Source organism: Aspergillus affinis, assembly GCF_023601865.1.
Source record: "Aspergillus affinis strain CMG 70 chromosome Unknown NODE_45_length_233477_cov_87_579804, whole genome shotgun sequence".
Classification (NCBI taxonomy): domain Eukaryota; kingdom Fungi; phylum Ascomycota; class Eurotiomycetes; order Eurotiales; family Aspergillaceae; genus Aspergillus; species Aspergillus affinis.
This window is the reverse complement of record NW_026515826.1, coordinates 105440-131796: the sequence shown is the minus strand read 5'-3', so window position 1 is coordinate 131796 and position 26357 is coordinate 105440. Positions and strand designations below refer to the sequence as shown.

General features: G+C 50.4%; 8 protein-coding genes across 8 annotated transcripts; 6 read left to right on the top strand and 2 right to left on the bottom strand.

The window, feature by feature from the left end:
- Nucleotides 1-291: 291 nt before the first annotated feature.
- Nucleotides 292-1182, top strand: KD926_007571 (putative ABC transporter; the record flags this gene model as incomplete). The annotated part of the gene is made up of 1 exon (XM_053100437.1): nt 292-1182. One exon carries the CDS (start codon nt 292-294, stop codon nt 1180-1182), a length of 891 nt encoding a protein of 296 aa, XP_052955878.1.
- Nucleotides 1183-1405: 223 nt separating this feature from the next.
- KD926_007570 (Elongator subunit ELP2) lies at nt 1406-3910 on the bottom strand (the record flags this gene model as incomplete). The annotated part of the gene is made up of 2 exons (XM_053100435.1): nt 1406-3715; nt 3782-3910. The coding sequence occupies 2 exons, from the start codon at nt 3908-3910 to the stop codon at nt 1406-1408; spliced, it is 2439 nt and encodes an 812-aa protein (XP_052955877.1).
- Nucleotides 3911-4202: 292 nt separating this feature from the next.
- On the top strand, nt 4203-4683 carry KD926_007569 (ubiquitin-related modifier 1; the record flags this gene model as incomplete). Its single annotated transcript, XM_053100434.1, has 3 exons — nt 4203-4249; nt 4348-4512; nt 4566-4683. 3 exons carry the CDS (start codon nt 4203-4205, stop codon nt 4681-4683), a joined length of 330 nt encoding a protein of 109 aa, XP_052955876.1.
- A 3305-nt stretch (nt 4684-7988) lies between these two features.
- tom40 (TOM complex pore protein TOM40) lies at nt 7989-9243 on the top strand (the record flags this gene model as incomplete). The annotated part of the gene is made up of 3 exons (XM_053100433.1): nt 7989-8294; nt 8408-9055; nt 9136-9243. The coding sequence occupies 3 exons, from the start codon at nt 7989-7991 to the stop codon at nt 9241-9243; spliced, it is 1062 nt and encodes a 353-aa protein (XP_052955875.1).
- A 5291-nt stretch (nt 9244-14534) lies between these two features.
- On the top strand, nt 14535-16131 carry KD926_007566 (GSK family serine/threonine-protein kinase; the record flags this gene model as incomplete). The annotated part of the gene is made up of 7 exons (XM_053100432.1): nt 14535-14541; nt 14634-14806; nt 14864-14947; nt 15022-15370; nt 15424-15617; nt 15678-15882; nt 15998-16131. 7 exons carry the CDS (start codon nt 14535-14537, stop codon nt 16129-16131), a joined length of 1146 nt encoding a protein of 381 aa, XP_052955874.1.
- Nucleotides 16132-17678: 1547 nt separating this feature from the next.
- Nucleotides 17679-20611, top strand: KD926_007565 (NCBP1 family protein; the record flags this gene model as incomplete). The annotated part of the gene is made up of 7 exons (XM_053100431.1): nt 17679-17739; nt 17825-17919; nt 18017-18123; nt 18189-18456; nt 18518-19407; nt 19464-19645; nt 19725-20611. The coding sequence occupies 7 exons, from the start codon at nt 17679-17681 to the stop codon at nt 20609-20611; spliced, it is 2490 nt and encodes an 829-aa protein (XP_052955873.1).
- An 805-nt stretch (nt 20612-21416) lies between these two features.
- On the bottom strand, nt 21417-22540 carry KD926_007564 (sterol desaturase family protein; the record flags this gene model as incomplete). Its single annotated transcript, XM_053100430.1, has 2 exons — nt 21417-22206; nt 22272-22540. The coding sequence occupies 2 exons, from the start codon at nt 22538-22540 to the stop codon at nt 21417-21419; spliced, it is 1059 nt and encodes a 352-aa protein (XP_052955872.1).
- Nucleotides 22541-23981: 1441 nt separating this feature from the next.
- On the top strand, nt 23982-26357 carry rcoA (putative transcriptional repressor TupA/RocA; the record flags this gene model as incomplete). The annotated part of the gene is made up of 6 exons (XM_053100429.1): nt 23982-24361; nt 24468-24790; nt 24863-25392; nt 25471-25941; nt 26060-26192; nt 26257-26357. 6 exons carry the CDS (start codon nt 23982-23984, stop codon nt 26355-26357), a joined length of 1938 nt encoding a protein of 645 aa, XP_052955871.1.

Genomic DNA, 26357 nt, shown 5'->3' with positions numbered 1-26357 from the left:
CAAGGAGGCCATCGTTTTCGTATCCAACTTCAATCAAATGAGATTGGGTAGGAGGGAAAGGCGCAAAAATTCCGACTGATCGGGGAAGGCGGTACGCCTCCGTTATCGACGGTCGCATCCATCGCGTGATAATGGCCTGCTATCCCTCTATCCTTTGGGGTTAGCAATTCTTCTTCTGAGTCACTCTCAAGGGCTATACATATCTAGATCGAATCTTTTATCTTTTCTTCTGCCGTTCGTCTCTCTCGCCCCTCTCCCCTTGTGTGGTATCCCAGATTCCATCTCGTCGCAATGTCCGATTCCCCCGCGCCTTCGATTCACGTTCAAAACCTGACCTACCAATTCCAAGATGGATCATCTGGTTTGACGGACGTGAGTCTCCAGGTACCCTCCGGGAGCCGGACGCTACTCATTGGAGGTAAGAGAAGCCACCGCGCCGTATTGATCGAGTCTATGGATATTAACAGAATGGCAGCCAATGGCGCAGGCAAAACCACGCTGCTCCGCTTGTTAGCAGGTAAGCGTCTCGCTCCGAGGGATACGATTTCGATTGGAGGCAAGGATCCCTTCACGGACGGACTCGAGGGAGTGACATACCTTGGGATGGAATGGGTCCTCAATGCCATCGTCCGCTCCGACATTGATATTCCGACACTGCTGGCCTCGGTCGGCGGGGACGCCTACCCCAAGCGAAGAGACGAGCTGGTGGACATCCTTGACATCGACCTCAATTGGCGCATGCATACCGTCTCCGATGGCGAGCGGCGTCGCGTACAACTGGCCATGGGCTTGCTCCGGCCCTGGCAGGTGCTGCTTCTCGATGAGATTACCGTCGATCTGGACCTCCTTTCGCGGAGCAATTTCCTCGCCTTTCTCAAACGTGAGACGGAAACCCGGCCGTGCACGATCGTATATGCTACGCATATTCTAGACAACCTGTCCCAGTGGCCGACTCATCTTGTACATATGCACTTGGGAAACGTACGGCAGTGGGGTCCAATGGAAAAGTTCAACGACGAGGTTCCGGAGACGTCGCAGAATAGTCAACTTGGTGAGCTTGTCCTCAAGTGGCTGAGGGAAGATCTGAAAGCCAGAGGGCCTCGGAATGGGCGACATGGCCAAGGCAAGACCTACGAATCTCACGAGGGAAAAGGAGGGTATGGATTTGAAAAACGCAATTGATCGCGCCCCGTTTCCCCTTTGCCTCGCTCTCTCTCTCTTTTATACGAATCATTCAAAAGTGATTCATTCCAACCTTACTGATATGATCTACATCAACGGGGTTTTACGGCATCAACGGCACCGTTTGCATTTAGATCGGGTGGATAAATTCAACATCCCAGGGGTTTTTTCAACATATATATCTCTAGCGAGATTTGCACTTTTGTACATACCTACCATTTTCTTATGAGATGTTGGAAATAGCATACACACGCATCGAGGTATCTTCACTCGCGACAGCGAGGTCGAACTTACGCTTGCCCGCCTCTTCCTCTCCTGTCCCGGTAGAAGGCCGCCAGACCAATTGTGTAATGGTCTTTGAGGGGCTCAAACGTCGATCAACGCTTGCCGAATGCTTGGGTTCAAGGCTGTCGACAGCAATTTGGTATATGGATACCTCGCCACTATCTTCTCCGGCCGCAAGGACGAACGAGTTCTGTTGTATTTGGGGATAGAATGAGATGGCACTGATGGAGGTTTTCAGAGGCACTGTCGATTTGCACATGAAAGTGTCTTCTTCCCTCTGCCATAATTTGATAGACTTGTCTCGGCCCGCCGTCGCAAAGATTGCGTTGTCGGTGGCAGGAGCCCAAGCGGCATCTAGAATCATCCTAGAATGGCCCTTCGGATTTGATGCGAACAGAGAGAACGTGGTCGGATCTTGGTCGCGCCGGCAAAATACTGCCCATTGACGGTCTCTCCCCACACTGAGAAGATAGCGGTCATCTCTAGAAAAGGAAAGACTCGTGACCGTCAAAGAATGTGCTGTGAGAGAAGGTCGGATCTCGCGCCAGTCAGAAGTATCATATAAGCGAATCACCGCGTGGTCTATTGAGCTGGCTTTGCAGGCAGTCGCGATAAGGGTACGGTCATGGCTGGCGACCACCGCTGAAATTTCATATCCATGGCCATAGAGCTTTTCGTGCTCAGGCCACAATGTATGCCGGGCCAGTTGATCCTCAAGGGGAGGTCGATCTGCATCCGCTAGTAGCGTCTGATTTAGTTGAGAATGTACCATCTCCGGGCCATCTGGGCCGTTTCCTTCCACATCCACCGGGGCTTCGTCACCGACCGCTTGATTCGATAATCCTAGAACCGGTATTTGCGCCGTATCCGGGAGCTCATTGTCGTTTGATGGCCGGAATCCAGCAAGCTTCCCCAGCATTTGAGCGATGGGTTTGGGTTCGTTGAAGACCCGTAAGAGTTTCTCATCTGCACCCGACACAAACCGCGCCGGTCCCAAAGTATCAACACAATTCAGATCATATCCATGGATCTGCGGTCGGGAAAATTCATGCCACGAGCAAGAATCCACTCGCAACCATTGTGCATGAAGCCTCGTCGTCTGATCGGCACTGGTCGACATGAGATACCCTCCGGTGGGTTCCCACTGCACACCATTAACCGATCGAACATGTCCTGTGATGCCCAATGACTGCAGCCAAAAATCGGCTGCTTCGTCGTAGTTCCATAGCCTCCAGCTACCTGTGCGACCAAGACTGGCCACACCCTTGCCATCTGGTGCCCAGAGACCGATCCAGAAGCCACCAGTGCTCCCCGTGGCAGTAGTAGATCCTTTTTGCACACTGATCTCACCCATCCTCTCAGCAGAAATCCAAACTCCGGAAACCAAATCCTGTTCCCAGATGGTCAATGTGTTGTCCGCAGACGCAGACAGAAGTTGCTGACGCTCGCTGTTAGGGTTCCACGCGGTGGTGTAGATCCAGTCTTCGTTTCCAAACAAAAGCGCCTCGAATGTGACAGAGTAAGTCGATCCCGCCGTATGTAGCTGGTGCGTCTTGTTCTGTAAAGTCGGTTCAAGGCCCGCTATCATAGTGTCTTCATCATCCTGCGGCAATGACGGAGTTACCACACCCCGGTGGAACCTCCACAGTCGGATGTATTTGTCCTGGCTGGCAGAGGCAAGCAAAAGGTCACCGACCTTGCTATTCTTGTCATGAGTAAACGACAGGGAGCGTACCCAGGCCTCATGGCCAGACAAGACGGCGGAAAGCTTCATATCAAAATCGACAAGAGCATTTTCGGCAGTGTACAGTTGAATGATGTTCGTGGTTCCTGCGACTGCCAGCACAAGAGGACTGTCACTTGCTTCTTTCTGGAGCCGGGTCAAGGCTAAAGCCAAGGGAAAGAACCGTGGTTTCAGGGTTATCGTCTGAAGCAGTTGGCTTTGGCATCCTTCCTGAGAGGCAATTCTCCAAATCTTGACACTCCCATCCGCTGCTCCCGACACAGCGACATCCGTACCGTCGGCAATGGCAAGGGTATTCACCGAGCCTGTATGTCCCTCCAAGGTGTGTGCCAGCGAGAATTGGCGTTTTTCATCGGAATCCGCTCTCCAGAGCCGTAACGTACGATCAACAGAACCGGTCAGAAGGAATTTCTCGCCCGTGGTGGGACAAGTGTAAAAGCGCACGGCGCTGACCTTGTCGGTATGGCCAACGAGAAGGGCATAGACTCCACGGAGCGAACTTTCCTATAGGCGCAAGATTAGTTCGAGTACTAGCGACACCATAGAGCATAATATTGAGTAGTTTCATACCCGAGGATCCCACAAAGCGACATTATTGTCTGCACCGAAGGCGAGCACGCCCGTCTGCACATCCCAGTCCGCGGCAGCGGGGTGACGGTTGCCGCCAACACTGATATAGTCGGTCGTAATGGAGACCATGAAGCCCGCTTTTTTTCTTCGAGCCCTATCGAGGCAAGTCTAGAACAATGGACAAATTCTTCCAGGGCTGCTGGTCGTGCGGGGTTCAAGGGCGCAGTCACAAAGTCCGGAGAAAATAGAGTGCGACTTTTTGTGTCGCAACTTGAATCTTATCGATAAGCGGGTCAATTTCCCCTCGAGAAAATAAAGCCCCTCCTGCTCTCTCTTTCTCTCCAGAACCCTCGTCTTTCGATCTTAAAAGCAGTAGACCCCGAATTTGACGAGTCAATCTTCATCAGCTCCTCTATAAATAATGGCTGCCTCTGCGACTGATCAGATCTCCATCACTGTTGAGTTCACGTACGTTCTAAAACATCTCCAACTCTCTAGTTCTTTATTGAAGTTGAACCATCCCTTGGTCAAGGATGCTATTCTCGCCTCTTCTAACTTCTCCAAAGTGGTGGCTTAGAGATCCTTTTCTCAAACCAACGCAAACACGACCTCACGATATCAAGTCAGCTGGATGACGGTAGCCGGCCCAATATCACCTTCCTTGTCGAATACCTCGTCGAAAACGTCATGAAAGACCAGCGAAAGGAGCTATTCATCCTAGAAGATAACGTGTACGTCCGGAGAAAACCAAATAGCTGGCGAGGTACTAACATCATCATGCCAGGCGACCTGGGATCCTTGTTCTCATCAATGATGCCGACTGGGAACTGGAAGGAGAGGAAAAGTACGAGCTTCAACAAGGTGATAATATTGTGTTTGTTTCTACATTGCATGGAGGCTAGCGTATTGCGGGTACTTTTGCACGTACGGCCACCAATATCACGCGTGGGGTTTGATTTATATCAGGAAGGAAACTCTAGCCATGTTCTATGTCGCTCGCTCGCTCAGTACTGTCTATGCTCACGCGAGTGCTCCGATCTAGACAACATCCTCGACATGCTGCTGCGAAATCCTTTCAGGCTCACGAGGAGTGCGAAGGCCACTTTGCGGGGTCGAAAACCCTTCCTTCGGGCTGCCTATCCCCCCGACCAACGGAGTAGTCACTTCACTAGAGGGCACAGGGATCTTTATATCCTCCGGTGAGCCTGGAATGATCTCCTTTGGAAGTCCGGGAATGTGAATCCTGCGCGCCTCGTTCTGGTAGCTTTCAGGGATAATCTGCAAGATTTGAGTTAGTTAAGCCGTGCATTGGACAAAGGAATGTATTTCTCACCTCAATTATCTCGTCGCGTGGGAACTCTAGGAATGGAATATCCGCTGCGTTGCACGCCATCAGGTAGCCATATAGAACCCTCAGGACACTCTCGTGAGCAATAATAAGAAGATCATTTTGCTCCCGCTCAAGCTCCAAGATGACGGGCTCGAGGCGCACGGCTAGATCATGGTATGACTAGAGGGTTTGATACTTAGGAATGATACTATTGCAAATGGCACGAGTGACTTACCTCAGCTCGAGGATACCTGTGATGATAGGGATCAAGGTCATGTTTTGCAACCTCGTCGGGATATTCTTCGCGAATTTTCTGTTCCGACAGCTTTTCACAGACACCGGGATTCAATTGACTCAGCTGCGATCTTTGTCGAACCTTGTACCCAGTCCCGTGAAGATATTGTGCAGTCTCGATTGTTCTCCGTCGGGTGGATGTCCAGACTGTCAGGGGTTTGAGTTCACAGTCGATTTCGCCTTGATCAGCCATTGCCTGCATCTCATCTTCCCTATGCTTGATCAAACACTCGGTCATTTTCCTCGCATAGTCTTCCCCTTGCTCGGATAGCGAAGCGTCTGCTTTATACGAACCGGCTTCTAGCGAGACACCAGCCTGGAGTTCAGAGGTTAGAAACCTGCCATTCATGTGTCTAGATTGACTTCAATCCACTCACGCGTGCAAAGTATGTGTGTCTCGATTTTATGTGTAGGTTGAGAAGATAGAACACGATTCGATGGGAAAGATAGCCGAAACTCCGATTATTCACTATCAACCTTTCCCCGGCATTGATCATCTTTGTTTTCGAAATTAGCTTAGGCAGTACGAAGCCTCGTATGGGTAACTCACTTTGATGTAATTCAGGTCCTTTTCCTCCATAGTCTGGAACTGGGGAATCCGAGCAGTAATGCGGGTCAAGTAGTGCTTTACCGCATCCTCAGAAGTCCATCCGACATACTAGTCGTAGTCAGGGGGGAATTGAACAACAGGCTGTAAAGAAGCCCAACTCACATCGGGCGAAGAAATTTTAACATTGCGGACATTCTCTTCAATGATGCGCTCGTCGTCACACCATGACTCAATAAACAGAGTCTTCCTCAAAAGGTATGTAAGCACAAACACCAACTTTAACAGGACCACTATCCATATTCACACACCTCGATATCATGTTTTGCAAATTCCTTTGCAAGAGACCGCCGGCCGGAAGCCAGTGGGTTGACCGCATCATAGATTGCTATCTGCCCGTTTTCGTCGTTCAAAAACTGGTAGATATCTTCTCGGCATCTTTTTACAATTTTTTGTCGTAGAAGGACAGAAGATGCAGAAGCTGCAGTGTATTAGTCGAAATCCCTTAAAAAAAACCCAAGAGAGTAGGAAGACAGAAGAGGCAAAACAATGAATGAAGTTGTCAGAAAGATAGATGGCGCGGAATGGCACGAGTCTGACACTATGCTGTCCAGCAAGAAAGGAGAAGTGGTTACCACTTGCCATTGACGAAGAAGTAATCATCCGGAATATCTTGGCCAAAGGGAATCGTAGCACGTCTATAATCTCCGAGGTGGAAGATCCTGGTTTTGACACCTAGCCTGCCACTCTCAATCAGTCAAGAGAAAACATAGAAAGCATGGGTAACGAAATAGACAACGTACCATCTAAGATAACGTGCCAAAGCTACCGATATATGGCTAAAGTAGGATGGATGGGTCAGCAATAGCCATGGATTAGTACGGCCTATCAGGTCAAACGAACGTCTTGCCCCTCGCCGGTAGGCCCACGGTGATAATAACAATCCGACCTGAGTGAAAAAGCCTACCAGACTCCGTGCTGTACAGCTGAGCCGGGGCGAGATCCGCCTTCTCGGGTAAATCATGAATTGCATCGACGAAAGTCGACGATTTCCGGCGGAACCGCGGGGAATTGGCGACAATGTCCGCCGTTCTAGGAGCCATAGTCAGTCCATGCATCCTTGATCTCGTTAAGAAAGCGTAGAGGTGCAGCGATGGCAGTGAAAACAGTGATACCGGTATCAGGTGTGATTGCCGGGACATGTCTTCGTCGCGACAGAAGCAGGTATAGAAGCAGCTGGGCCGAGAAGAACACCACCCAACAAGGCTTACAATAAAGTATCCATAGCGGTATGACTAGTCGAGATAAGAGGCCCAGGAGCAAGGGTCGACGGTGCACGAGCTACTCAGGACATCCGATGATGAAACTAGCCCGGAACGAATGCGCAGCAAAGGGAGGGAACAATAATCCCTCGTCGGCAGGTAGCGGCGGAGGCAGTGGGGGGAGTAGGTAGCAGTTAGGTACACTCTGTATAATGATCACAAGGATGATCGGTAAGCATATACTCGTGTGGAATGATCTCAGATCTATGGAGAGGCCAGGAACTCAGCTAATCCAGGTTGAGATCCGAAGAAGAGCGCATCGCCGACTAGATCAATAGGACTGGAGTAGATTCCTTGCTGGATAACTCATCATCGTCATCCCTCCTCGCCCGACCCCCGGTTAGTCCCGATGCGGCTTAGTGGTGTTGGGCCGCCCGCAGACACCCAAGACGCAGGCCGGGCGGAAAAGCAAAAGTGACTTTTTTCAGTCCGGACTTGCAAGTCTCTCTCAACTGCCCTGGTGTCTGTTTTGTCCCCCCAGCGTCGTCCTTTAACCAGAGCACGCCAGACACGACCCTTTAACTCGAGTTCCCTTTGGTGACGTTCAACGTTGCTTTGTTCTTCTTCATACTTCTTTTAATTCATCTTCAAGCCGGGTCTCAAAATCTTGTGTTCCTGACGCCGCGCGCTTCCTCCCAAAGCTCGTTGTGACGACCACTCCTATATACTCGCGTCATCCCTAATCGACAAACGAACCCCTTCGTGCAAGCCGCAATGTCCGATCTCACACCTTCGTTCCTGACGGAAAATTCCGTCGCCGCTGCCCTCAAGGATGCATACAATTCGTTTTCAGAGCGAAGGGCGGCCCTCGACCTACCTAACCCAGGAACCGTGGAGAACATCGCCAGAGAGGTGCAGAAGGATGTTCTATTGTCCAACTTCATGTTCACAGGTCTCCGGGCAGATCTAACCAAGGTCTTCGGCATGTCTCCTCTGTTCCGTGTCTCACATGCTTTCTCCATGGGTTCGTCGGGGAACCTGCCTCCGTATGCTTTCTCGGCCATGTATGGAAGTCCCAAGGTGGGTAAAGCTATCGTCCCGAACTCATTTCTTTCTCGGAATTCTTTTCCATTTCTTGCTTTTTTTCTCTTTCGCTATGGAAAGCTAAGATTCAACCTCCGCGGTTTTAAAAGGTTTTCATGCAAGGTAACTTCGGAAGCGACGGTGCGCTTGCTGCTGTCGGCAACTACCGTTGGACCCCCAAGCTTGTCACCAAGACGAACACTCAGATCATGGCTGGTGCTAGCCAGGGCCTGATGCAGATTGATAACGACTACACTGGCGATGATTTCTCGGCCTCCCTGAAAGCGTTTAACCCGTCCGCTTTGGATGGAGGCCTTACCGGAATTTTCGTTGGTAGCTACCTTCAGTCGGTCACTCCCAGCTTGGCCCTTGGTTTCGAGGCTATCTGGCAGCGTCAGGCCATGAACGCTCGCCCGGAGACCGCTCTCTCTTACAGCGCCCGGTACAAGACCAGCGACTGGATTGCTAGCGCTCAACTCCAGGCCCAGGGAACCTTCACCGCCTCCTACTGGAGGAAGCTCTCTGAGCGTGTTGAGGCCGGTGTTGACATGAACCTTCAGTTTGCTCCCAATGCGGCGGCGATCATGATGGGTGGACCTAGCAGAGATGGCACGACTTCTATCGGTGCTAAGTACGACTTCCGGGCATCTACTTTCCGTGCTCAGGTCGATAGTGCCGGCAAGGTCAGCTGCCTGCTCGAGAAGCGGATAGCGATGCCCATTGCTTTGACCTTCGCGGGCGAGATTGATCAGGCTAAGGTGAGTGGCCTCCCAGTACCATACGTGTTCGCACACAAGATACCGGTGAACCTAATTACTGACGAGATTTTCTTTCATAGCAATCGGCTAAGCTTGGTCTTGCCGTGTCCCTCGAGATCGCCGGCGAGGAGCTGATGGAACAGCAAGATAAGATCGAGGCGCAGGGCATGATCCCTCCTCCTTTCTAAACCCGCGCAGAACGTGACTGCGGCTAATTGAGCCCCGCCCGCCGGCTTTATACATCTTCACCCCTTTGTTTTATTAACACTTCACTCCCCCTATGTATGTTTGAAAAATGGTGCGTTGTCCCGGTTTGTTACCATGAAAAGGGTTTGCTGGTCCAGGAAGGCAGTTGTTTGGCGCCATGGAAACCACCTTTTTGTATAGATCCATCTCTGGTTTGGTCTGAATTTCTTCTTCCTCTTTTGCTCCCTTTCACTTTATCTCCTTCCTAGGGAATCATCTATTATCATCATCTACCTTTGATCCTCATGTCATCTCGTCACCTCCAACTCTCTTGGCTGATCTGTATGACTGCTAAACCAGCATGGAGGCATTTACAGGGAGCTGTTACTATTTGTTATGCATCATAGATGGGCAATGTAAAACATGTTCTGATTGTCGCGAACTTTCGTATGACGTAGGATAGTATAGTATAGAACAGGAGCACTGCCAAACACAGGGAAAGAGGGAACATCTCGCGGTGACCCATAGTCAGTACTGCACTGATGATCAATGGTTTTCCACAGGGCCGTGGCCCCAATTTGCGAAGCTCACGTTGCTTGACTGCCTGCATTGCAGAGCAAATTTGCGAGTTTTGTGTCCTTTTTTCTAATGCCACCACCTACATGTAGTATGCAGGAACACAAGTGCGGAGGATACGACGAGTTTCTTATACTCCGTACATGATGGCTAATTTCCTAAGCTGGGGATGGGGACGGAGAGCGCAGTGACTTGGGAAGATCAAGAAGCAAAACATGTCTACTCGGCAGTGTCAGTACTATGGAGGCTAGCCCGCCACGCTAAATATTTAGCATGGCACCTGCTAACCAAGCTGGGAATACGGAATGCAATTAATCGAAGCGGGCGGAACCATGGGGGCTCAATACTCGGTTTTCGGCTCTTGCATTGCTGTGAAATTTGTGTTGGGAGAAAGTGGGTGGCTTCGTACATACTGTACTGTGTACGGACTACGGAGTATGTGCACATAGGTACAAGCTCTAGTCAGTTACCTAGTCGCTCCCCTAAACTCTCTCGCTCTTCCTACGCAAAAACCAACAACCATCTCCGCGGGATTTTGGAATGATATAAATGAACCCATCCCCATCTATTCTTTAGATGCATCGTACGAAACCGGGGCAAAGTCCACCTTCACCTCGGTAATACCCAATACATGGAAGCTGCAGCACGCCGTTCAAGTCTCCACGCAGTCAGTGGACCCAACTGCGACCCATCGAGTCCTCCGTGGGTGTAATTCGTAGAGACCTACGAAGGAAGGGCTGAAAGGGCAGGAGTATCCAATTAAACGAGAGACATATACCAAGTATTACTACGGAGTGCTGAAGGGTACGGTTCAATATGGGTCAGGGAAGTCTTTTGCATCCAATACCGAGCAGGCAAGAGATAATTTAACATTCATGCTCGGTACAGAGTACTGAGTAGGACCAGTTGCACCGCTCCGCTCGTTGACTCGCAAAGCACAGCAACTTCACCAAGATCGAGTCGTCGCATCAATCATTTGGAGTTGTAGGTAGACTGCGGCAGCTCTTCCTTTGGTCCTCCTTCTCTTTCTTTCTTTCTCTCTTTCCAGAGAAGAAGAACCATGGTTGAAAATGGCGTCCCACCACCGAGTACGGAGTTAGTCCTGTGATCTGAGGTCCACTATGATATCATTCCATCCCCGAACGAATTTCCTTTCTAGGGCTCAGGCATGTAGCATGCAGATGTTCTTTTTTTTTTTTTCCTCTTCCTTTCCCTCAAGGGTGGGGGGAGTTTAGGGGAAAAGAGGGGCTTTCCAGTTTTCCATCCTTCCGACGGGGTAATGTTGAACAGAAGATGGAAAATAATTGGGAGATCCTTCGCATTATTTGGCGGTATTAAGGCAACCACCACTGGTCCAGTACCGTGTAGGTACTGTACCTTACGTAACAGGCCCCCAGTACGGAATGGAATGTAAGCACAAAACCACCTGTTTGTACTCCGTAGACGAGGTAGAAATCCACCTTGGATTTTTGGGGACAAAAGATGATACCCCAATAGTTTCTGCCAAATTTCAAGAGATGTGGATTTCTTTTTCTCTACTCTGGCATGTTCCAGACTGCGTATAAGCATACTCTGTATCAAAGGTGTTTCAGGATGGGAGTCAGTCATCTGGACACCTTAGGTAGGTATCTATCTATCCGAGACAATACATACCTAACTACTGGTAAGGCATTATACACAATGTGCCTGGGCCTTAGCCGCCTTAGGCACCTACTCATGATTTCTTGGGTATCTGTAGTCAGTGAGGGGCTCGGAATTCCTGGTAACAATGGAAGTTATAGAGCACGGTAAGGTTTTCCCTCATGTCTGAGGATTGGTTATTCTCCTGAAAACTTCCATCTCTGACTCGGGAGTCAGGAAGGGGTTATGCCTCTTGCTCTGTGCACGGCAGTCGTTAGTAGGTAATTTACTCGGTTTTAACTAACCTATTTTAAGCTTTATCCTTTGGGCTTGAGCCTCTGGGGAGGACATTCTGGTTTCTGTGTACATACATACATATACATGTACGTAGTCGTGTCAGTAGGACTAGGTTGGGAGAAACGACTGCAAATGCCGCATGACGTCTACAACGACTTGCCAGGCAGAAGAGAAGTGGCGCCGAATGCTGTCCAAAAGGCAAATCGGGTCACATGGGGGAGGAAGCGTTCGGAAGATGAGATCTGCTGATACGCCGTACTGCTCGGACCCGGGGATCCGCAGAGCCTGAGTTGCCGGTAGGTCCTGATCCCACGGAGGTACGGTTACAGTACTGAGTACATAAACCGAAGGTGGCCACACGTTGGTTACTAGCTACTACTAGCTAGGGAGGCACATAAAGATTGTACATAGTATACGGAGGGCCTACGGTGTACACCGAGGAGACCGTCAGAGTGGATACATCTCCAGATCGAGCTGTGTCAGCTGACAGCTACCTTCGAATCAAGGGATTTCCAGGTCCAGTTGCCCAGACACTCCGATCTCCATACTTCAAGTGTATGTAGGGTGTACATAGTCTTGCGCTGCAACAAATGTACCCAGAGACCGTGGAGGATCAAAGCAATCGTTGGAACTTTTCCCAGATTCCTTTACCTATTCGTCCTAACGGGAATATGCGGCCGGGGGAGGGGGGAGGATGGAATTACCACAGAGTACAGCATATAGCTGCATAACGCTTAAGTAGTTGAATCTACTGGGCTTGGTAATATTTGGTTTAACATGATGCAACTACTAGTGCACGGTAGCAGATACTCCATAAGCAATGGACCCGATGGCTTCGTTACAGAGTCAGTACCCTGGGAAATATCCATGGATATAACCTAGACATGATAAACCCGTTGAGACTCCTAAGAAAGTAGACTATCTAGCTGATACCAGCAGGTAGTACCAGGTACACTACGTAGGTGGCAGAGTAATCAGCCAATAGAAAGGTCCATGTCAGAAATCATAACTGGTCACTTGACACCCAACAGCTGGTACCTACGACCGTAGCTACTTTGGAACTGCTCCGCACAGCGCAAACACTTCAACCCGAGGGCTGAGAATTGAATGATAATTCAGCTTCTCTATCTGTCTACTAACCTGAGGCTGTGCATATGTCATAGATAGGATAGGATAGGATAGGTGTAGGTGTAGGTGTAGGTGTAGGTGTAATACCCAAAGATTTCAGTCGGGTAAAATGGAGGTATTTATTTGCTTTGTTTGTAATATTACCTTATGTTTCCTTTTACCACAGCCTACCTAGTACCCACCTGACAGTAAGTCGCACTGGTAGTTACCTGTTACCTACTGCAATAACTAATCCTACAGAATTATAGCGTACATTGCCGTCAAAACACCAAGAACCATCTGATTTTGAAGTAGTCTGGATTACCTACAGCTACCGTAGACAGATGTGAGCCACAAGACTGTCCTCAACTCCTCATCCACCATTGTCCTGCCTCTTTGGAGTGGGCACTGCCACAACAGACCTTGACCGGACTGTTACTAGTCATTTTTCCTAGCCGGCCAGTCCTGCCCTGGGGGCAGGTCACTACTGCTTTGGAACCAAGGTATCAATTCTAATTAGGTATAAATACCAGGCCTCTCCAGAATAGTGGTACCTCCGTGCAATTTCAGTTGGATGTAAATGGCAGTAGTCGAGCTTTCCGGTATTGTAGGGTACTCCCCAGACTACCTACCTTACGCAATTCCCTAGTATAGAACAGAACAGAGAGTGTAGTTATAGATAGTGACTATGTTAGTAAATTCCACTGATCACTACAGAAGGAGTTGTAAAGAGGGAGAAGGAGGCAGACTTGTATACCCTCATGTAAAGGGAAGGAGAGGTCACTGGTACTTTGTCTCTGAAGAGGGAGGGAAAAGAAGAGGAAGGAGAAGAGGATGAAATAGTTAGTCTAGAAAAGAAAGGAAAAGGGCTCTACAGATTTCTCAGAACCAAACCTCTCTTATTTGACCGGAGCGGGCTCGTGTGTTCCTTGCCATCTTTCCTCTCCTCCCGGTGCTTTACTCCCGCGTTCCTGCAGCCCTCGCGTGTTCGGGCTTCGTCGCTCCATCAACGTCACCTGCTCGCCCTCTCTCTTAAGGACTATTACCACCACCTACCCGCTTAACCGCCCTTCCTTGGATTTCCTCCACCCGCCCACCTCTTCCCCCCCCCCCCTGCCACATTGGTACGGACTACGGCGTGAGCATTTCTCCATCTCTTTTTGAGTTAAATGCCCTTGAATTTATTTTATTTATTCAATTTTCCCATTCCTTCCCCCCTCCCCTCCCCCCCGCCCCTTCCTTCCCTTTTCCCGTCACACCTCTGCACAGAGGATTTGCCTTTCACTCGTCTCGTTGCAAAATTGCGTCGGTCGGCCTGGTCTGCTTTGCTCTGCCTTTGTATTCTTGGCACCATCCGAGTCCATTGGCCCTTGATCTGAGCCCTCCCTCCTGCGATTCGCCCGTCCACAAGTCCGCTTCTCAACCTTTCCATCTCACGCGCACCTCCTCCACTCAACAATCACGATTCGGATATTCCGCCCATCTCAGAGCACCCCTCGATTCTAGTGCTCCACCGACTACTCTCCGCCCAAAACGGACCTCACGTTTTACTTCTACGCCTCTTCCCGCCACTCACTGTTGAACTGCAGTCCCCCCTTCTCCCGATAGCGCTGCCTGACTTGACGCCTGCTTCCTTCTCCATCAGACGTCCGTGATGTCACAGAATAGGCCTGGGGTATTCTCAAGCTTGCGCATGGGTGGTAAGCAATAATTTCCCTCGTCCGATTTCATTATTCCAACAGTATTCCTGGGCCTTCAATACTGACTTGTTCTGCTCTTGTGGACCACACAGAGGTCGTTCGTGAAAAGGTCCAAGATGGACTGACCGGGGAAACGAAGGAGATCTCCTACTCACAATGCAAAATTGTCGGCAATGGGTCATTCGGTGTGGTTTTCCAAACCAAGATGATGCCCAGCGGCGAGGATGCTGCGATTAAACGAGTCCTCCAAGACAAGCGTTTCAAGGTATACTATCGCCCGTCGCTCTTCGTCATGTACGCGTTTGCCTAAATGACAGTCCAGAACCGTGAGCTACAGATCATGCGGATTGTGCGCCATCCCAACATAGTTGAGCTGAAAGCTTTCTATTATTCCAATGGCGAGCGCGTATGCAGAACCCTCTTCCAGTCTTTCTAAAGCCATGATCCACGCCACTAACCGCACTTGACTGTCAAATCCAGAAGGACGAAGTGTACTTGAACCTTGTCCTTGAATATGTCCCGGAGACTGTGTATCGGGCCTCGCGGTATTTCAACAAACTGAAAACGACCATGCCCATGCTAGAAGTCAAACTTTACATTTACCAACTGTTTCGTTCCCTGGCGTACATTCACTCCCAGGGCATCTGCCACCGCGACATCAAACCCCAGAACTTGTTGCTCGATCCCAACAGCGGTATTTTGAAGCTCTGCGATTTCGGTTCCGCCAAGATTCTTGTCGAAAACGAGCCAAACGTGTCATACATCTGCTCTCGCTACTATCGCGCCCCAGAGTTAATCTTTGGCGCAACTAACTATACCACGAAGATTGGTAACTGCCGGAACCCCGAAGACAGGCGATCTCAGACGACTAACCTCTGGCAGACGTATGGTCGACTGGCTGTGTGATGGCCGAGCTGATGCTTGGACAACCCCTCTTCCCGGGAGAGTCGGGGATTGATCAACTTGTGGAAATCATCAAAGTGTTGGGAACGCCAACTCGTGAGCAGATTCGCACCATGAATCCCAACTATATGGAGCACAAATTCCCTCAGATCAAGCCACACCCGTTCAATAAGGTATGTCGCAGGGACCGCTGTCCAAGTTTTTTGGTGGGGGGGCTAATTTAGCGTCTATAGGTCTTTCGACGGGCTCCCCACGAGGCCATTGACCTGATCTCCGCTCTGCTCGAATACACGCCGACCCAGCGTCTTTCTGCCATCGAGGCTATGTGTCACCCATTCTTTGACGAACTCAGAGACCCCAACACCAAGTTGCCTGACTCCCGGCACCCCAACAGCTCGTCAAGGGATTTGCCCAATCTCTTCGATTTCTCTAAACATGGTATGTTCCGGTCCACCCGAATCTTCCCTCTCCATTTGGTTTGTTCGAGGGGTTTTCAAAGGACAGGCTAGGGGATGAGAGATGAACAGCGAACTATGCGCTAACGAAACTGTAGAACTCTCTATCGCACCGGCCATGAACTCGCGACTCGTCCCTCCCCATGCCCGCCCCACGCTCGAAGCTCGTGGGTTAGATATCGATAACTTCACACCCCTTACGAAAGATGAAATGATAGCACGCCTCGATTGAGTCAAGTTGTGCGATTTTACGAAGTACATGCCTGGTCAGAGCGCTGCTACATGTGTGCGGCAATCATCTGATGTCATGCCATACAAGTTCCTCTTTATGCGTCGGGCAGTTTCAGAACATAGGGGAGAGGTTGGGGTTGTATACCTATTCTCTCGGCGAGAAATTCAGGGGCTGGCTTCTCTGTGGAAATATGGAATAGGGCAGAACAGAAGCGCAAGATTAAGAAAATCAGCAACTCGAAAAGAGAGACGGGGAGAAAAAAACAAGAAAAAAAGCCAGAAAAAAAATTGTGGAAGGAAAGACCCAGGAGGAAAGGGAATGTTCCCCTATCACAACTGGAAAAGTTCTTTTAAAGACTGTGGATCATGATTTCGTCACTCAAAGAGTGTGACGAAGTGACATTGTCTGGAGTTTATTGAGGTGTCTGAGACAGCTCAGAGGAGAGAAAAGTGATACCCTTATTGCGTGAGTCTGCCTTTCCGGAGTGCGAGCCTGCATAGCTTCAAATCTCAATTGAAAGGAAGGGCCATGGAAATGGACAACGCAAGTGTGATAAACATGGATGGGAAGATGAATAACCTATCAATGCGTCAGATATTACGAGGATTTCTTCAGCTTCCATTGCGCATCACGGATGCGCTTATGGAGATGCTTTGAATATATGTCTGGAAGATCATACCTCCTGACTTGCAGCTTTAGAGACTCCTTTCCTGTTTTCCTCTACGCCCATTTCGTTCGTATGCGCATTTATCCATTTTCCCATCCGTGTCTGTTCCTTGCCCATATGTTTCTTTTCTCCAGCCCTTCTGTGTTATAATTCTTATTCCTGTTATGTCCAGTTCTATCCATTTTACTCTGGTGATCATATTTATCTCAGCTTTTCCCGTGATGAAGGTACATGTTTCTTAATTTCAAGAGAACCCGACTCATCTCTTTCCTTTGACTAGTTGTACCCTTGGTTTCCCTCTATCCTAGAGCCTCTCATGAAGTATACTGGGTCACTTACCTTCTTTAGAGTGCATAATCACTGTTTTACGGCTGTAGCTTATGTTGACTGCTGTTGTACGAAACAGATTCTTTATCCCCATGCCCCCAAATAACCATCAGTTATTTTGATTTTGATTTGATTTCGCCTCTTGTTCTTCTCGTCCTTCCGTGCCGGCTGTTTCCACTTTCTATTGTCGGAATATTTCCATAGGTTGCTTAGAAAGAAATGGAAAATGAAGCGAAGGGATTCTGTCCCTTTTGTCTCTCTGTATATTTTGGTTGTTTTTTTTTTTAAAGACCAGGCCCATAGTTCAATAGACCATGAGAACTGGCACTACTTGGTTCTTATATAATCACCGGGGCGGATGATCTCTGTTCCCGAGGTCCCTGCACAGGCGGTGTTTTTGCTCGTACATGCACGCGGTTGGTTGATTGGTATCTCCAGCAAAAGAGCTTATAGCTCTCTACCTTGTTTGTCGCATTTGCCAATTCCTTCCCAGCTCTTATTCAGGGGGACAATTCGTGCACAAAGTACCTTGTACGAGCAATAAGGTCCAGCCATGGCCGACTACGAACGCCGACACCATGGACCTAGGGGTGGTCGCAAGAGGCGCTACAGAGGTAAGTCCGCTTTGCAGCTTAATACCGTCCAGTCACCAATGCCACCCGCGTGATAAACGCTACCAAGCCTAACGAGAATCTCCAGATGATGATGACTATGACCGCCGCCAGCAGCGGCGCAGGTACGAGGAGCCCTTGGTCGTCAAGGTTCGGAGGCAACTGCTGAGCATCGCCGAATCCGTATGAATTACCCACCCACCCCCCTTCTCTCCCGACAGAAGCCTTAGACAGCGTTTATATCAGACATGGGGATTCTCACTCATACTCTCTTTCTCAGGCAGCCAGAAGGGTGGAAGACGATGCGGTTCATATCGCGAAAAGCGTGGCAGACAATTACGAAGATGAGGAGCTAAGGAACACATTTGTTGATATCTCACTTGACCTGTCTGTTTGAGCCTCCCCTTTGCTTGATGCTAAGTATCCAAGTGCTGACGAGAGTCTCTTGGCAGTGTTCTCGAACAACCGTTGAAGATCCCTTTCATCGCTGCAATCACGCTCGTTGCCAATGCCTATAAATCAGAACTTACCTCCGACATTCTGAAGAAAGCAGGTGAACTTCTGCAAAATTACATTGAAGCAGGTGGATGGCGTGAGACAAAGCTTCTTCTCCGATTCTTGGGCTGTCTTCAGTCCATCTTCGAAGGCGATGGTATCTTCCCTATCCTGGAGGAGCTCTTCACCCGCGCAGTTGATCTTCAGACAACTTCTTCCGAGGATGTGAGTAGTTGCGCTCATCTTACCGTATGGTTTACCCTTGTTGACCTTTAACGACGCGCAGTTACTTGGTTTGGAGCTCGTGAAAATCATCCTGTTCACAATTCCATATGTGATGGCCTCCCCCGCAACTGGCTGCGAAACCTCAGCATCCGCCCTTCTTGAAAAGACAGATATCATCGCCTCCACCCCCCATACACTGGTCGACTTGGTGAAACCCTTCGGTCCAGAGGGTGAGCAACCAGGCGCCGTCCAAAGCGTTATTAGCTTGCTTCAGACGCAACTCCAACAAGAGGCCACCCGCGGCTGGGAACTTGCGTGCCTTCCTCGTCCCTGGAGCGGCGTTCAAGGGGAAGAGAATGAAAATCTCCTTGAGACAGGGGCAAAGCATGCTTTTCCTCAAGTGACCGTCCCCAACCCCGTCAAGAACGGAACGAGAGCGATCTTCCCGGAAGTCTACTTTTCAGTCTACGAAAACCAGGATATGGAGACCGTGCCCCCTACATCAGACATATCTTCGTTATTGCTGCGAGACACCCTAGTCGACACCATCAATATTCTTGACTTCAATCGCATCGCAACAGCCAAGTTTCTCATAGATGTGGATTGCTACTTCACGCCCCATACCTTCGTGAAGCGCGCAACGCCTTTTGACCGGTTACGAGAGATCCCCGGAGATCGACCTACATGGAAGCCAGAAGATGTTGCCGTGGATGCGGTTTTCTCCCAACTATTTCACCTCCCTTCTCCGGAGCATAAACTTGTTTACTACCACTCCGTTCTGACGGAATGCTGTAAAATCGCACCGGCCGCTATTGCTCCGAGCTTAGGGCGTGCTATTCGCTTTTTGTACCGCGGTCTGGAAAGCATCGACCTTGATCTCAACCACCGATTCTTGGACTGGTTCTCACATCACCTGAGCAACTTCGGGTTCACGTGGAAATGGAGCGAATGGTTTGTATTTCTCTAGGTCGATGTTTGAATTATCCAGGAGGCTGACCACTCGTTAGGATTGATGACCTTGAACTCCCCCCAGTCCATCCAAGAATGGCTTTTATCACTGGGGCGCTTGATAAGGAGATTCGGTTGAGCTTTGCGCAGCGCATCAGAGGCACCCTTCCAGACCCTTACCAGGATTTGATAACAGAGGGAAAGGAGAAAGACACCCCCGATTTCAAGTACTCCGTCGATAGTGAGTGGGAACCCTGTTTGGCATTTGGATTCTACGGACTTTGTCGCAAGCTAATCAAACCCTTTTCCCTTATCCTTAGCTACGCCATATGCTACCGAAGGAAGGGAACTCATGCAGCTCATCCGCAAGAAGGCTTCTGATGATGACATCCAGCCCGTAATTTCGTCTATCGAGGAGCAAGCCCAGTCGCTAGGCGTCGAAGTCCCAATGCTTCCTTCAACCGATGCATTTGTCACGGCTATTTGCTTTGTGGGCTCGAAATCCCTTTCGCACGTCTTGTCGTGTATCGAGAGGAATAAGGAACGACTACTAGCCATCGGACCGAAGTCCCCCCTTGCGCGTCGCCAGATCATCTCCTCGGTTATGGAATATTGGGCCGATCAACCGGGTATCGGCATCAACATCATCGACAAACTGCTCAACTACACTATCCTGACGCCACTCTCGGTCATTGAATGGGCTCTGGTGGATAAACTAGACGCAGGGTCTATCCTGGCCAAGACTCACGTCTTTGAGATGATTGCGGCCACTGTCGGCAAAGTCACCAACCGCCTACGGCAGATCGTTGCCGCACGAATCCAAACGGGACTGTACGAGCCCCAACTGAGCGTCCTGGACGAGACCTTGACCCGGGAGAGGACGGACATGCAGGCTCTTTTCAAGGTTATCGAGGACTCCATCGCCCCCGTCGCGGGTGGAAGTAACGACGAGCTCATGGAACGGGGCGACGGAAGTGGCAACCTCCCGGAAGATGTCATCATCCGACAATGGGGCTCTCGGTGGCTGAGGGTTTTCCGGCGCAAGGCTGCTGTCGAGGAATCGTTCATCACCGAGGCTATGGTCTCGGCCACTCCCGTTGGAACACAGGCGCCTGCCCTTCCTTCGGGAGACGCAGCCGCTGCGAGTGCGTCCGTTGATGGGGACATGGATGTCGCCGAACCCGACGGAGCCGCTGACATTTCCTGAGCGTATCGATGCTGGACCCTAGGACATCAATTGTAGATGCCAGGTAGAGAGCAGAGGTGAACGAAGCTTTTGCTTTTCGAGGCATTTTAAGGCAAACCAATAACGGGACTGAGCGGCCCGGAGGATGCATTAGATCCACCGTCAGACTCAGACTTATTTTTGTAGTTGTATAATCAATTGATTAACAAGAGACCCCTCGACTTTGACTTCTAAGTTCACATAAATCATAAGAATGTGCCATTGCGTTATAAGAAAAGTTTCTTGGTCTTCAGAATGGCCGCCTTCAAAAGCCACCACCCCTCGGCATCATCACAAGTTCCTGAAATATTAATGTACAATAGAATTGAAAAAAGAATTGAAAAGAGAACAAACAATAAAAGGCCAATGGGCGATCAAGGGTATGCCCTCAATCCATGATGACCCAGCGCCAGGAAGCACCAACAAAGTGAAAGCACGTTGAAAGATATTAAGAAGGTAAATTAGAATAAGATATGACGGGCAAAGGCAAAAGAGCAAGGGGATATTAAACACTGTACTGAAGGCTCTGTTTGTTGTACACCAGCGGCGCAGGCAGGAAGCAGAAAAATATATGAGACTCGTGACTGGCCATATTATCTGATGAAAGACCAAGATACACAGATTTTCTTCTTTCTTTTTTTTTTTTCGGTCCTAGTCAGGACGGTTGAGATTCGTCGTACTTTCGATCCCTTCCCAAGCTGCAAGCAAGAGCAACTCGACAGAGAAGGAAGCGACAATGCCTGGGTCGGCTTGCAGGGATCATCTCTCGCAAAACTCCAAGGCCAAATCACAACTGTTTCTTGGTTTCTTCCTCTACCATGTATTTGCGGTCGTCGTCGCCCTCAACGTCCTTGAGGATACTCTCCATCTCCTTAGTTTGTCGCTTCCACTCTTTCTCGCCCATTTTCGTCTCGCGGCGGAAGAGCTCCTCGTTGGGCTGGCGGTAACTGCCTCCGAGACGATCCCAGAGAGTGGTGAACTGTCCGTAGTTATAGTTGAAGTAGAGATGGTGCATCGTGTGACAGGCCGCGCCGTTAATCACCGGGCTGTTCGCAACATATTCCCCGTCGTGAATCAAGACAGTCCACAGGTTGATGAAACCGAAAAGGATCACGTAGGCGAATTTCTGAAGAGGAAAGATGAACGGGAACACGTGGTAGGGAACACTTTGCGACCAGCCATCCAGCGGATGGAATGCGTGCGATGCATACGGGCTGGGCATAATCCATTTGTGGTGAGGCTTGTGCAGAGTCTTGTAGATCAACGGGTGATGCAGGCCGCGATGGATCCAGTAGATGCAAAGGTCGGTGAAAGCGATGAACAATGGGAACTGCAGGATACTATAATACGGGAACGGTTCCTCCGAAAATCCATCGTAAAGCTTAGCATATCCCCGGACCTCGAGGACCAAAAATGGCGCGGTCAACAGGGACATGATAGGCATGGACCCCATGGTTTGGGCGATTTCCATGGGGATTTGGTTTTTGAGGAATTTGGGGTGTTTGAAGGTAGTTTTATCCCAGATGAATATGTACGAAAGGGTCGCGGAGATAAAGTAAACGATGAAGCCAAAAATCCTATATCCAAGGGGGGAGGTAGTTAGCAGTCGGTATCAGTGCAATATCAAGTAGATGCGACATACCAAACAATCAGAAAGAAACTCAAAAATTGGCGATAGATGTTGTTTCTAGGCCAGGCGCTCATGTATGCATACTTGGATGGTTCCAAGTAGATCAATTGGGTAGCCGGTTCATAGGTGAAAGGTTGAGACGCGCCGAAGAAGGACAACGTGCTGTTGGCAGCATTGGTAAACCCAGGAAAGGAGACTGATGAGGACAGAGACACTGGAAGCAGCGTGGCGTACAAAGGATCACCAATGAAGGTGTCCCAGATCTCGAGGGCGATATCCATGGTGCGCTAATAAAATGAATGTAAAGGTGGTGGGGGGCAAAGAGGAAGGAAGAAAAGAATGGAGGGGGAAGAGGAAAAAGAGGAAAGGGAAGAAAGGAAGGGGAAGGGAAGGAGTGGTAAGATCGATAAGTACAGCGGTGCACTAGTATTCGGCAGGGAAATTAAGATGAAGAAGAGTGGAAGACCCGAAGGTTTCCAGAAGGTCGGGGAAAATAAGAAAGCAAGCCGCCTATTGGAATCAAGCGTGGCATCACACCAGGCGGAAAGACGGTAGCCGTTTACTTGTTTGATTATAAAGAAAAAAAAGATTTGCCCCCCTTCCTCCCTTCGCTCTCTCTCGGTCTTTTCCCTTGAGCAGAGTCTGGCCGGTGACTCTCGGGGAGTGGGGGGAGGAGGTAAGGTACTGAGTAAGATCATCAGGGGAAATTATTCCACAGAAGTTCTCCGTAGAAGAGAAAAAGTCAATTGCCGATTATGAGCCTTCATCAGGACAGAATTCTGGGTATGTGATTGTATATCACGGTAGTAGTAACTATTGAAGGGTACTCCGCACCCGTAGGACAGTCAGATTATTCCATTGTGTACCTGCATTTTGCAGGCCGCCTTAGCGTTGCTCCGCGCTATACTCTTAACTCTACGGTGGTCTGATGGGATCTGGAGCTGCACTCCGATAATAGACAATAGATTTAGTTATTTCTGTATTCACCAAATGCTCGGTAGATTGCTCTTTATATATACTGAATCGACAGAGGGATTGATCTCGATCCTTAATACTCTGTGCTAGGTATAGTAATGACTTTGACGGCATTCAGTCCTAGTATGTATATTCCCTTCTGCACGGAGAGAACCTGAGGAGTATCTGCCGTCGAAGGACTCGGTGAAAAGTGAAAAGAAAAGAAGAGAAGAGAAACGGTTCTCGGGAAGCCCCGCCGGACTAAAAAGGGGGGCGCGCCCAGGTCGCTTCTCGCCTATCGCCTCGCTTCTCGCGCCAAACTCTCAGCCGCCCGTCGCCCCCATCGAGTCACGCCGACCTTGCGCTCGAGCTCTCGACTGTCATCTATCGTATCTATCCTGACCTTCCTTACCCTCCTCTCCCACCACCCCCATCAATTCATCCATCGCCTGCTCTGATTTGACTTTCGTCCATTGCAATCTATTCCCCCCGACTCGGTCGCAGCGGTTGTTCCTTTCGGAGCGCGCTGGGATGCGGCTGCATTGACGTTCCTGCTCAGCAGTTTCTGTCGTCTCTGGTCAGTCCGGTCGCCGAATTGAAAACCCCATCGTTCGTGTCTCGCTCTCTCGCCGCGAACAACCCAACCCCAACCTCATCACCCTTCCTCCCTGATCGCGGAAGGTTTATTTGTACTGTCAATTCATTACTTCCTCCCGTGCTTCTGGTTATCTCGAAGCAAACAACCCGGATAGGAACGTATTACGCGCAATGTACAACGCACATCGCGGGATGGTTCCCGCGCCCAACTCCCGTCTGACGGAGCTGTTGGACCAGTTGCGCCAGGAGTTCGAAAACCAGTCAAGAAGCACTGGCGAGTTCGAACACCAATGTATGTTACTTTCTTCCTCTTCCCCACACTCACATGGCTTCCCGGACCTGTCTTTTCCCCGGTTGGAGACTGGCAGACCGTCACTTCCTCCCCCAACGTTGCTCCATCTCGACTACGAAAATGACACTGATACGATCATTCGATCATCTGCTGACTCGATCCCTCCTCCCCCCGCAGTAACTGGGCAACTTCAGGAAATGGAGATGATCCGACAGAAGGTCTACCAATTGGAACAAGCACAGATTAAGATGAAACAAGAGTGCGTGCCCCCCCCCCCCCCCTCATTTCTCCCTCCTCTCTCTCCATCACTCTCCGGCGCAAGTGACGCTATTTATTGAAGAGGGCTAACCTCGCGGCTTCAATAGTTATGAAGCGGAGATTCGGGTGTTGCGACATGAGCTTGAGTCGCGCGGTGTGCCGACTGTTTCGTCCCATATTGCCGGTCCTGCACCGCATGCCGGCCCTTCTCAGCCCCCTCCACCCGCACTGGGCCATGGCCCAAGCAACCTATTCGGCGGTATTATGACCAACCAAGGAGGTAGTGGTCCCGGTCTTGCCCCTCCCCCTCCCCAGGATCAGCAGCCTCCCCAGCATACCCTTCAACAGCCTGCTCCCGCGGCTCAACAAGGAGCCCCTCAACCACCGCAGAGCTCCTTTGGGGGATATCAACCTGGCGCTGCTGTGAACGGTATGTTGTGACTACATTTGCGCTTGTTCTTCTCAAGGAATCTCTAACCCCGTCTCTTTCAATATTGTATAGGTTATGGACCCCCTCCTCCTCCAACCGCCTCCCCGGGCCCGGGAAAGAGACCCCGGGCTCCTCCCGGCCCAGCGACTCCCCAGCAAACCCACCAGCTGGCCTACCCGGACCCTCGCGTGTCTCCTCAATTGGCGCGGCCTACCCCTCCTAGCCAGGCCATCGTGCGCGAACGTCCCGGCAACATGCTGGCCAACTGGAACCCCGATGACTTGCCTGCCTCGCAGAAGCGAGAGGGGGCCGACTGGTATGCCGTCTTCAACCCCGAGGTGCAACGAGTGCTGGACGTCGAGCTCGTCCACCATCTTGTCCATGATAGCGTCGTGTGCTGCGTTCGTTTCAGCCGGGATGGTAAATACCTGGCTACCGGCTGCAACCGCTCCGCCCAAATCTTCGACGTCACCACCGGTCAGAACGTCGCCACATTGCAAGACGAGAACGTCGACAAGAACGGAGATCTTTACATCCGTAGCGTTTGCTTCAGCCCGGACGGAAAGTATCTCGCCACCGGAGCCGAAGATAAACAAATTCGCGTAAGTCCGAAATTCCACTCCGCCCCCGGTCTCCTTCGCTGGTCCTGTGTGAGAGAAGGCTAACGATACGGAACATAGGTGTGGGACATTGCCGCCCGAACCATCAAACATATTTTCACGGGTCATGAGCAGGATATCTATTCCCTTGACTTCGCCGGCAACGGCCGCTACATCGCGTCCGGTAGTGGCGACAAGACCGTGCGTCTTTGGGATATTCTAGATGGGAAGCTTGTCTACACACTCAGCATCGAAGACGGAGTGACCACCGTCGCCATGTCCCCTGACGGTCACTACGTTGCAGCCGGATCTCTGGACAAGAGCGTTCGCGTTTGGGACACGACGACCGGATACTTGGTGGAGCGCCTTGAGAGCCCGGATGGTCACAAAGACAGCGTTTACTCGGTGGCATTTGCCCCCAACGGTCGGGATCTTGTCAGTGGCAGTCTCGACAAAACGATTAAGCTTTGGGAGCTTAACGTTGCCCGCGGAGCCTACCCCGGAACCGGGTCCAAAGGTGGTAAATGCATCCGAACCTTTGAGGGTCACAAGGTATGTCGGTCGCTAGTTGTCCCTGTTCTATTTTACCTTTTGCTTTCATTTCTTTTCTTTCCTCTTTTGGGGAGGGATATCCGGTAGATGTTTGTCGGTTGCTGACTTGACTGGACAGGACTTCGTTCTCAGTGTCTGTCTGACTCCCGACGGTCACTGGGTTATGAGTGGCTCGAAGGACCGAGGCGTTCAGTTCTGGGACCCTATCACCGGAAACGCGCAGATGATGCTCCAAGGACACAAAAACTCCGGTAAGTCTGCGCTTAAGCGCTCGAGCACCTGGCGATGAACCTCTGTGCTAACACGGCCACGCAGTTATCTCGGTTGCCCCCAGCCCCACGAACAATCTGTTCGCGACTGGTAGCGGTGACATGCGCGCAAGAATCTGGCGGTATGTTCCTGTCTCCTCCCCCTAA